Here is a 12,316-nt window from a genome sequence, read left to right as displayed (position 1 = left end):
TCTATATTGGTCATGATCAGCTAGAAATAAGGCAGCAGACCAGTGCTATCTGCTTTATGACCATTTCATGTAAGGAAATTACGACCTTTCTGACCAAAACGGTCGTTATAGTTTAGGGTTTGGAGCCCCCGAACAGCTTTTGACCAATTGGTCTGAAATTGTCATAGATCTATGACCAATTCTTCTAGGGTCACTGACAGAAGGTCACTAGTTGACATATTTCTTGTAGTGCAAAGCGCCGCGCGGAGCGGGCGGGCGGACAGGCGTCGGCGGAAGGCACTGGCGATATCGTAGTGCGATATCGTTGAAGCAGGTGGGGAGTCGATCTTTGAGGATAATGATCTTCGTTGGGATGACATGTGGGTTGTGGCTCGATACCTCGGACAACACCAGCAAGGATGATGATGATGATGATGAGGACGACTCGGAGTAGGTTGTAGTTGCACCATAGTTTATCTAGTTGCACCATAGTATGTAGTTGCGTTGTAGTTTTTTATGTAGTTGCACCATAGTTTTATCTATCTATGCTATGAACTATGTAAAATATCTTACTTTTTCGAAAAGGGGGGTATGCCCCAGCCTCTGCATCTGAATGATGTATACGGCCAATATTATTAATAAGCAAAATATCCAACATAAGTCGTCAAGTCTTGAACAAAGAAAGAAAGAAAAAGGCTCCAAAAGAGCTGAAATAAAATAGGCAAAGCCACAACCGGCTGGCATAAGAAGACAAGAGCACTACATGTCTATCCTATTATATGAACGCCATCCAAATCGGTTGAAAATATCTCGTGCTACCGTCTCCCATCGAGTAGACCCAGTAACCAAATGCTCTCTGGCCTCCGTTGGAGTGAGTAACGACCATATATGGATCAATGCAGTGGCTCTGAAGATAACCTGCAAAAAGTTGATATTTGTTGTTCTGTTAAAAACCAAATCATTTCTGCAATTCCAGATTGCCCATAATAAAGCACACACTCCTACACGAATGTGTCTCGCTATATCATAATTTATCCCATCAACCCACGTCCCAAATAACGTATTGATAGAATTCGGTGGAGTAATGTTAAAAGCTATATGGACCGACCGCCACATAATTTTTGCCATAGGACAATCCAGAAAAAGATATCTGATTGATTTGTGTTGGTCGCAGAAACTACATCTGGTATATCCTGTCCAATTACGTTTTGCCAAATTATCCTTGATTAAAATAACTTATTTATGCATGAACCACATAAACACTTTGATTTTCAAAGAAACTTTAACTTTCCAAACATGTTTCGATCTAGGAAGCACACTGGAGTTGATAACATCCAGATACATGGATTTCACCGAGAATTCACCATTCTTAGTTAGTTTCCAACATAACTGATCGGGCTGTTGGGACAGCTGAACATCCATTAATCTTCGAACAAGATTGAGCCAAGCTTCCCAACGGGCTCCCACTAGCGTCCTCCTAAATTGAATATTAAGCAGACTGGATTGCATAACTGTTGCAACATAAGCATCTCTACGTTGAACAATGTTATACGGTGAAGGATATTGGAGCGCGAGGGGCGTCTCCCCTAGCCATGTATTCTCCCAAAACCTCGTAGTAGTACCGTTTCCAAGTATGAATTTTGTCCTATTGAAGAAGAGTGGTTTAACTCTTATCAGTCCTTTCCAAAATGGCGAATCAGTCGTTTTATCTATGAACTATGTATCATTTTTTATCTAAAAAAAATATGTATGCAATCCAGTCCAAAGTGTTCGTGCGAGAGCGCGCAAGCTGCATTTTAGCGCGCCTGCTGGAGCTACGCGCGCGCGCTAAATTTTAGTGCGGCTGCTGGAGCTTGCGCTGCCCATCGCGCCAAATCAGACGTGGGCGCGATGCAAAGTACTTTTTAGTACGTCGCGCATTGGGCGGCTGTCGGAGATGCTGGTTTCGATCTTATATGACTTTTTTATTGGCTGGTGTGATCATTTGTTTGTGCCTACACGTTGATCGTGTGTATACTATTCATGCTTGTATGCTTGTATCTCTTTGATCTTACATTATAAAAAGCATCCTTTATCAAATAAATAAATGTATATGCCCACAATTTTTCTATTACAAAATGAAAAAAGAACATGTAAATTTACAATATGTACTCATATCATGTACCAACACGAGAAGAGCCAAAAGAATCCCAAATAATTGTGCGCATGAGTACATTGCCTCAGAAGAAGTAACCGAAGATGAGCGCAGTCAGGGACGCCATGGCGACAGCCGGGGCAGCAGCCGATGCGCCGGAGGCCGGTGCGGGAGCTGGTCCATCGGCTGCGGAGACCGTGCCGACCATGATGGCGGCGGCTGCCGCCACGGCGAGGATCCTGAGCTTCAGAGTAACCGCCATTTGCTTCCTCGACGGACGTTACTGCAATGAAATAGTAGCAAAGATGACTCTGGTGCTGGGAGGGAACTGGAGATGTTGTCAGGCGTGTGATCTTGGATGAAGGAGGAGAGAGCATTTGGGGGTTTATATATAGTAGTTGTACTTGGAGTTGGAGACTTGAGACTTTGGCTTGGAAACAAAGGTTTGTAGCTGTAATCCTACTGGCCGGCCGGCCAATGCTTGGCTGTTCTGGTTGGCCGCTGCGCTGGCTATTGTTTGGTTAGGGTTAAATTATCAGCTATTGGGAGAGAGAGATGGAGGCAGTTGTGTTGTTGCCTTTTGGGTCCCCGTTTGTGCTGATTGCTTAGCATGTGTTCGGTGGTGTGGTGAGCTGGTTTTCGCATTATGGAACCGAAATTGCTTGACAGACGATACTTGACGCCCGATCTGTGAACGACACTGCATTCGCGTTCAAATCCCGCGCATGCACGCTCGCGCTAGCGCTGCCATGTACGATCGGGCAGGAGTATGGTGCATTTTTATCGTGTGTATAGCAGCAATGTTATTGAACCATGGGATGCTGAGGACGGGGCGTCGACCCGTTGGCTGGACAGCTGGGGTAGCTGCCAGCCCGCCCGCGTTTGAGTCTTGGCTCTGGCGCACGGCGCTCATTGAGTTTTCTTCTATAAAAAAGCCAACAAGAGTTAGTCCTTGGATTAGTCTCATTTTGTTTTTATTTTCTGGAACCATGGGGTGCTCTGCTGATGGCTTGCTGGTTACAACTTAAAACTTACAAAATTTAATTTCCTTTTGTTTTTAGCTGACTTTGTGGCTCCTGTCGCGATTAATCAAAGGAAGTGAACTACTCTGTCAAGGGGACAATAATACAATATTGATCAGAATTAATTGACGCAGCCTCTATACAACATTGTATAGAGGTTGCATCAATTGTACAACATTGTATAAAGGTTGCATCAATTAATTTGAACTGGAGGGAGTACTATTTTTGTCCAGTGGCTGATGCGCCAACTATAAAAGGATGATGTTGAGCAATGGCAAGTCAACACATTGACCAAATTTCGCTAAATTAACCAGTCTTGTGAGTCATATTGTCCTTGTCTTAGGAGCCATGGCGGCGTCGATGGCTGGCCGGTCTAGCAGGGATGATGCGGATCTCCTTCTCGGAGATGGGTTAACGGTTCGATGATGGTGGCGACTTCTAAAACGTATGCATGTGGTATACGCTTTATGTTTGTTGCACCGTGTAGGCTCCTGATACGTCATGCGGGCGGATCGGCGGTGACCCCGGTCCTAGATGGTGGGAATGAGAGCAGTCCACATTATCGGCTTTGTAGATGCAAGTGGTTGCTTCGGGGGTTTGATGTACGTTCTTGTCGAACCGTTGTTGAATAATTAATAAAGATGGTTGCATGCATCGATTGATGCAGAGGCCGGGGGTTTCAACCTCCTTTTCAAAAAAAAATATCCTCGTTTAGCAATTAGGAGACTACTCTTTCCTTCCCCAACCCCATTGGATCTAGGGCCCGAACAGTTTGATCGTAAATAATGTTGTGATATTTTCATATTATTGTCTTTTTTGACATATTAAAATACTTAGTTTTTGTAACATGTTAGATATTACTAAAACATATTACAACAGAGACAATATTACAATATTTTACATAAAGGAGCATGTCGATTCATATACATAATATTTAAATAATAGGGAATAGTAGGAGGAATCTTGTTTTTGCCAATCTAACTTTTGCCTATTTTCCTTATGCCATTTTGAAATTTTGTTTTTGCCACTCTAGCTTTTCTCATTTTCCTTATGTCACTCGAAAATTTGACAACTAACTTTTGCTAATCTTAGCTTTTGACAATGTATCATAATTGTCACTCTCAGAAAATCTCTTTTGCCACAGAATGGCAATTGTGATGTATAGTCAAAAGCTTAGAGTGGCAAAGATGAAATTTAAGAGCTAGAGTAGCATAAGTAAAATGGGAAAAAGCTAGAGTGGTAGAAACAAACAAAATCCCGTAGTAGGGAACAAGACGTGATAAACCTTCCCATCCTCATATTTAGATTGTGGGGATCAAATCTCCCCCATACACATCCAAAAATAGTTGAATTCCCCATGGATTTCAAGGGAACAGGGCCACATTGCCATTTGTACTACCCCCCCCCCCCCCAACACACACACACACAACAAAAAAACGCAAAGAAAGGTCAATTTTAACGAGAATGGCATTTTGGAGGCCGAGCTCCATGGAGGCCTTTATTTTTGAAAATTTCTAATTCAAACTTTTATGTTTCAAAAAAGACTGAAAACAAATATGTGAGTACATAAGGATGTAACCCACATGTGTGTAAAATTTCATGATGAAGTACGATGAAATGTGACCTGTACAAAAAAGATAAATTCATGGCCTGGGAGGATGAATAGTATCATGTGTTAAACAGCCCCAGATTTTTCTTTTTTGCACAGCCCTCATTTCAACATATTTTACCCTGAAAATTTACACACATGTGTGTTATGCCTTTATGTATATCTTTACTTTTTTCAGAATTTTTTGAAATGTTAAAATATGAATTTCGATGAATTTTGAATCTAGAGGCCTCCAGTGAGCTCGGTCACCAAAGGCAATTTCCGAATTTTAACTGACTTTGTGGCTCAATAATGAAATAAAAAATCATTGCACTTATCTCCATTAAGGGGACAATAATACTAAGTACTTCCATATTGTGGCTAACAGAAAGTATGATAAAAAAAATCTTCCGGTTAAAAGAGGATTCAGCCGTCCAAAAAAACATGATTGGAAAGGGGAAAAGGATTCAAGTTAAATTCCATCTTGGTCTTCCTATGGAGCAGAGGTCGCACATTGTGCTGTTGCTCGAGAAATTTACACAGGCACCATCGTCGACAAGTTGAAATTTGGAAGACCAAATCCAGCATATCCAGCAAAGTAAAACGAAGAACCGATCAGCTAGAACAACAAGTGTATGTATCGATGTGCAGTGGTAGTGCCAGTGATGCTTGCCGAGTGGATGGCTGGGCCATTGATCCGGATGCTCGATAGAGCTAGTGGCGGCAGGTCACGGTTATGACGATACAATGACGGCCACTGGCGTATTGTTTGGGGGCGGTGGTCGTGCCTAACAGCCGCGCAACGCGCCGCGCGCTAAAAATCGCAATACAACGCCGAGTTAGCCAGTTTTTGCACGCAGTAGTGCGCTGGCTCCAGCGGCCGACGCAAATTAAAGCGCGCCCGCCGCTCCAACAGGCGCGCTATATTTCAGTTTTTTCTACTATATATTTGGTTTCATAGATAGTTCTCCTACTACATATTTGGTTTCGTAGATAGTTCTCCTACTACATATTTGGCTTCGTAGATAATTCTCCTACTACTCGTCTGACTCGGACTCTGTCTCAGTGATGTCCTCCTCCGACGTCGGAGCGTAGGCGTCAAGGAACCGCTCGTCGTCGGAGTTCCAGGAGGATGCATCTCCTAGCGCTTGGTTGTATTTAGCGACCACCTTCCGCGTTCGCTTGTCCTCGCGATAGTCGGCTCGCTCCTCTCTCCTCTTCGCCCTCCTCGCCCTTCTCTGGGCGAAGAACTGTTCCTCGTTGGTGTCTTCCGGGAAGCGATGACTCCACAGCGCCATGGCTTGCTCGTCCATCTCAGCCAGCCTGAGACGATGCTCCCGCCTCCGATGCTTGCGATGATTCTCGTCAGTGAGAAGTCGTGGGAAAGGCGTCAACTCCTGTGCGCGCTCCCGCGTCGCCACGTCGGCGAAGTTCATGTCCTGACGGGACCGCAGGAGGCGCCACGCCGCAGCGTCGTACGCGCGGGCGCCCTCCTGGGCGGTGTCGAAAATTCCGAGACGGAGCCGCATGCCGCCGCCCGACCGAATCTCGGTGGAGTAGGTGTCGGACGGACGCACGCGGACGCCGCGGTAGCCCGTACCTCCCCGGCGCCGAGGCGGCATCGTGGCGCGGTGGTGGCGTGTCGGCGGCAGAGCGCGGTAGCGGGCGATGGAGAGACGGAGAGAGCAGTGGAGGCGCTGCAATTTATAGGTGCGCCGGACGCGGCGCGCCAAATGTAGCGCGAGAGCGGCCGCCTTTTCCCGAGCGCTGCCACTGGAGCGCGCGTAAACGTCTCGCACGCGCTATAAAGCCAATTTACCCCGCGCGCGTCTTTTGGCACGGCTGTTGAAGATGATCTTACCACCGACGTATACTTGTGACGTGCAACGGAGGCATGGAATCGCCTGAGGGTCTCTGGTGTAGGATTTTCGCGGTACCGTCCTCTCTCACACAGTTGATCTATGCACTGCATCACATGTGTGTCAACTAATGTTCTTACCTACGTTGATGACACCTAGAGGTTGGGCTGCTTGCTTGGGGTATACATGATTTTCAGTTTGTCTCGCGTCCATGTCTGGATTGTGTGCTTTTGTATCATATTCGTTGGATCAGTGCATGCTCGACGTGAATCATCGTTGCTCCTTTCTTTTCCTTTTTAACCTTCCGTTTAGGCATAGATTCAGTAGACTTTGCTATTTGTTGGTGCGATCCTTTATTTGTGCCTAGATGTCGGGTGTGTGTATACTAATCATGCATTCATGCAGAGGCGGGGTATGTGCATATTATGGTTGTATCCCTTTGATCTTACATTATAAAGAACATCCTTCATCAAATAAGCGAATGTATGTACCAAACAATTTTTTATTAGAAATAGAAAAAATTGTAATTTACAATTGTTAGATAATAACGAGATAAACGAGACACGAGAGCACACGGATTTTTACGTGGAAACCCTTGCGGGAGAAAACCACGGACGCACAAAGGCGCAATCACTATGAGGAGGAGTATTACAAGCACAAGACGACAGACCGTCTGAGGTGCGACTACATGGGGTATATAAGAGGGCAATACATGAGAGTCCTTGGAGGACAAGTAAACGAGTTGTACTCGTACGCGTCGGTACCAACGCAAAGGCCCACTCCGTATGTACTACGTCTAGTCCAATACGGTATAGTTTGGCTCACAATTTAACAATCTCCACCTTGAGCCAAATTCCCTTCAGTAGTCCAAGAAAATAGATAACTTCATCCAAATCAATATAAACACCTTGTGCATCAAAGTCCATAGGACTAGTGAGAAATACCAACTAAGCCTGAGCAAAGCTCAAACTTATTGGTCGGAACTGGCTTTGTCATCATATCAGCAGGATTATCATGAGTACTTATCTTGCATACCTTCAAATAGCCTTCAGCAACAACATCTCGAATATAATGAAATCTAACATCAATGTGCTTTGTCCTCTCATGATACATTTGATTTTTTGTAAGATATATGGCACTTTGACTGTCAGAAAATACGGTAGGGCAAGATGAATCTCCACAAAGCTCAGTGTATAAACCTTTCAACCAGATAGCTTCTTTGCATGCCTCAGAAATAGCCATATACTCGGCATCAGTAGTGGAACAAGCCACAATAGACTGCAAAGTTGCTCTCCAACTCACAGCACAACCACCAATGATGAAAACATAACCTGTGAGTGATCTTCTCTTATCCAAATCACCAGCAAAATCAGAATCAACAAAACCAACAAGTCCATCTCTAGTTTTCTCAAACTATAAATAAGCATTAGAAGTACCTCGCAGGTATCTGAAAATCCACTGAACTGCTTTCCAATGCTCTTTTCCAAGATTAGCCATGTATCTACTGACAACACTCAATGCATATGATAAATCCGGACGAGAACAAACCATGGCATACATAAGTGAACCAACTGCACTCGAATAGGGAACTCTAGACATGTACTCAATATCTGCATCTGATTTAGGACATAAAGCTAATGATAATTTGAAGTGTGCAGCTAACAGAGTGCTTACTGGCTTGGCATTATGCATATTAAAACGACGAAGAACTTTATCAATATATCCCTTCTGACTTAGATATACTTTTCCAGACGGTCTATCTCTGAATATTTCCATGCCAAGTATTTTCTTTGCTGCACCCAAATCCTTCATCTCAAATTCATTACTCAATTGCTTCTTTAGTTCATTAATCTCTGACATACTCTTTGCAGCAATTAGCATATCATCAACATAAAGGAGCAAATAAATAGTTGAACCTTTGACAGTTTTCAAATAAACACAACTATCATAATTAGACCTTTTGAAACCTTGAGAGAGCATAAAGGTGTCAAATCTCTTGTACCACTGTCTAGGGGATTGCTTCAATCCATAAAGAGATTTCTTTAACTTACAGACAAGATTTTCTTTTCCAGGAATAACAAAACCTTTAGGTTGTTCCATATAAATATTCTCTTCTAATTCTCCATGTAAAAATGTAGTTTTAACATCCAATTGTTTAAGCTCAAGATCATGCATGGCAACAATACTGAGTAAAGTGTGAATAGAGCTATGCTTCACAACAGTAGAAAAGACTTCGTTATAGTCAATACCTGAAATCTGGCTATAACCTTTAGCAACCAACCTTGCTTTATATCTTATCTCATCATTAGGAGAAACACCTTCTTTCCTCTTGAAAACCCACTTGCAACGAATAGGTTTCTTCTCTCTAGGTAATCTTACTAAATCCCAAGTGCCATTCTTTTCAAGTGATTCCATCTCATCATGCATAGCAGTCATCCACTTATTACTATCACCAGAAATAATAGCCTCGGAAACACCAGACTTATAACCAAGAAATATGCACTTAACAGCCCTAGGCTCCAATTTTCTATTATCAACATGAGCATAAGCAGTGCAACCAAAAACTCTCAACTGTGAATAATTAGCAGGTGAACCAGACCATACCTCAATTGGAGTTTTCTTATTAAGAGCAATAGATGGTGAACGGTTAATGAGATAACAAGCAGTGGAAGTGGCCTCAGCCCAAAAACGCCTATGCAAACTGATACGTCTCCAGCGTATCTATAATTTTTGATTGCTCCATGCTATATTATCTACTGTTTTGAATGTTTATGGGCTTTATTATACACTTTTATATCATTTTTGGGACTAACCTATTAACCCAGAGCCCAGTGCCAGTTTCTGTTTTACACCCTGTTATAGGGTTTCGAAGAAAAGGAAAATCAAACAGAGTCCAATTGACCTGAAACTTCACGGAACTCATTTTTGGAAGGAAAGAAGCCCAGAAGACTTGGAGTGCATGTCGGGGGATCTACGAGGAGGTCACGAGGCTGGGGGGCGCGCCCTCCACCCTCGTGAGCCCCTCGTGGCCCCCCTGACGTACTTCTTCCGCCTATATATCTCCATATACCCTAAAAACATCCGAGAGCACAATAGATCAGGAGTTCCGCCGCCAGAAGCCTCTGTGGCCACCAAAAGCCAATCTAGACCTATTCCGGCACCCTGCCGGAGGGGGCAATCCTTCTCCGGTGGCCATCTTCATCATCCCGGTGCTCTCCATGACGAGGAGGGAGTAGTTCTCCCTCGGGGCTGAGGGTATGTACCAGTAGCTAGGTGTTTGATCTCTCTCTCTCTCTCTCTCGTGTTCTTGAGGTGATACGATCTTGATGTATCGCGAGCTTTGCTATTATAGTTGGATCCTATGATGTTTTCTCCCCCCTCTACTCTCTTGTAATGAATTGAGTTTCCCCATTGAAGTAATCTTATCGGATTGAGTCTTTAAAGATTTGAGAACACTTGATGTATGTCTTGCCGTGCGTATCTGTGGTGACAATGGGATACCACGTGATTCATTTGATGTATGTTTTGGTGATCAACTTGCGGGTTCCGCCCATGAACCTATGCATAGGGGTTGGCACACGTTTTCGTCGTGATTCTCCGGTAGAAACTTTGGGGCACTCTTTGAGGTCCTATGTGTTGGTTGAATAGATGAATCTGAGATTGTGTGATGCATATCGTATAATCATGCCCATAGATACTTGAGGTGACATTGGAGTATCTAGGTGACATTAGGGTTTTGGTTTATTTGTGTATTAAGATGTTATTCTAGTACGAACTCTAGGGCTGTTTGTGATACCTATAGGAATAGCCCAACAGATTGATTGGAAAGAAGAACTTTGAGGTGGTTTCGTACCCTACCATAATCTCTTCGTTCGTTCTCCGCTATTAGTGACTTTGGAGTGACTCTTTGTTGCATGTTGAGGGATAGTTATGTGATCCAATTATGTTATTATTGTTGAGGGAACTTACACTAGTGAAAGTATGAACCCTAGGTCTTATTTCCACACATTGCAATACCGTTTACGCTCACTTTTATCACTTGTTACCTTGCTGTTTTTATAATTTCAGATTACAAATACCTTTATCTACTATCCATATACCACTTGTATCACCATCTCTTGCCGAACTAGTGCACCTATACAATTTACCATTGTATTGGGTGTGTTGGGAACACAAGAGACTCTTTGTTATTTGGTTGCAGGGTTGCTTGAGAGAGACCATCTTCGTCCTACGCCTCCTAAGGATTGATAAACCTTAGGTCATCCACTTGAAGGAAATTTTCTACTGTCCTACAAACCTCTGCACTTGGAGGCCCAACAACGTCTACAAGAAGAAGGGTGTGTAGTAGACAGCAAGCTCTTTTCTGGCGCCGTTGCCGGGGAGGTGAGTGCTTGAAGGTATATCTTTAGATCTTGCAATCGAGTCTTTTAGTTTCTTGTTTTATCACTAGTTTATTCTATAAAAGAAAATTACAAAAAAATGGAATTAAGTTTGTCTCATACGCTTCACCTTTTTAATATCTTTCGTGAGTATGATGGAAAGGATAATTGTGCTCAAGTGCTAGAAGAAGAAATCTATAAAATGTTTGGCACTAAATATTTGAATGATGAGCATGATTGCAATGTTGTTAGTATGAATTCCTTGAATATCCATGATGCTAATGATATGCAAAGCCACAAGCTTGGGGAAGCTATGTTTGATGAAGATGATATTTTTTGTCCCCCAAATTTTGATAAGCAAATTTATTATGATGGAAGCATGCCTCCTATCTATGATGATTATTGTGATGACACATATGCTTTAAAGAATAATGATAACCATGAAACTTGTCATCTTGATCTTAATTTTCAATCACATGATAGTTATTTTATTGAGTTTGCTCCCACTATTATTCATGAGAAGAATTTTGCTTATGTGGAGAGTAGTAAATTTTATATGCGTGTAGATCATGAAAAGAATGCTTTAAGTGCTGGTTATATTGTTGAATTCATTCATGATGCTACTAAAAATTATTATGAGGGAGGAATATATGCTTGTAGGAATTGCAATAATATTAAGTTTCCTCTCTATGTGCTTAAAGTTTTGAAGTTATGCTTGTTTTACCTTCCTATGCAAGTTGATTATTGTTTCCATAAGTTGTTTGCTCACAAAATCTCTATGCATAGGAAGTGGGTTAGACATAAATGTGCTAGTCATACTCTTCATGATTCTCTCTTTATGTTTCAATTCTTATCTTTTATGTGAGCATCATTGAAATCACCATGCCTAGCTAGGGGCGTTAAACGATAGCGCTTGTTGGGAGGCAACCCAATTTAATTTTAGTTCCTTGCTTGTTGTTCCTGTTTAGTAATAAATAATTCATCTATCCTATTTTTAGATGTGGTTTTATGCTTTTAATTAATGTTTGTCTCAAGTAGAACCTTTGGGAAGACTTGGGTGAAGTCTTTATGATCATGCTGTTAAAAAACAGAAACTTTAGCGCTCACGAGAATTGCTGCCATTTTTATTTGGAGAGTGATATTTAGTTAAGTCTTTTTGAAGATGATTAATAGATAAATTCCTCAGATCCAGCAATTTATTTGAGAATTTTATAAGTTCCATAAGTATATGTTTGATCCAGATTACTACAGACTGTTCTGTTTTTGACAGATTCTGTTTTTCATGTGTTGTTTACTTATTTTGATGAATCTATGGCTAGTAAAATAGTTTATAAACCATAGAGAAGTTGGAATAC

The 12,316-nt window shown here is 42.3% G+C and overlaps 1 protein-coding gene across 1 annotated transcript; it reads right to left on the bottom strand.

Moving 5' to 3' along the window:
* Positions 1–609: 609 nt before the first annotated feature.
* Positions 610–2,490, bottom strand: LOC123041241 (uncharacterized). Its single transcript, XM_044463922.1, has 2 exons — positions 2,193–2,490; positions 610–897 (listed from the first exon to the last, which is right to left on the bottom strand). Exons 1-2 carry the CDS (start codon positions 2,488–2,490, stop codon positions 755–757), a joined length of 441 nt encoding a protein of 146 aa, XP_044319857.1. The 3' UTR covers positions 610–754.
* Between the last annotated feature and the right edge of the window lie 9,826 nt (positions 2,491–12,316).

Source organism: Triticum aestivum, chromosome 1A (assembly GCF_018294505.1).
Source record: "Triticum aestivum cultivar Chinese Spring chromosome 1A, IWGSC CS RefSeq v2.1, whole genome shotgun sequence".
Taxonomy (NCBI): Eukaryota; Viridiplantae; Streptophyta; class Magnoliopsida; order Poales; family Poaceae; genus Triticum; species Triticum aestivum.
Note: the sequence above shows the minus strand (reverse complement) of the source record. Positions and strands in the feature narration are given on the sequence as shown.

Bases quoted from the DNA above. Each gene is read 5' to 3' on its own strand.
- LOC123041241 (XM_044463922.1), bottom strand. From the start codon at position 2,490: ATGCTCTCTCCTCCTTCATCCAAGATCACACGCCTGACAACATCTCCA. The intron at 898-2,192 runs GTACTCATGCGC...AACTTTTTGCAG, and splicing joins GTTACTTCTTCTGAGGCAAT to GTTATCTTCAGAGCCACTGC.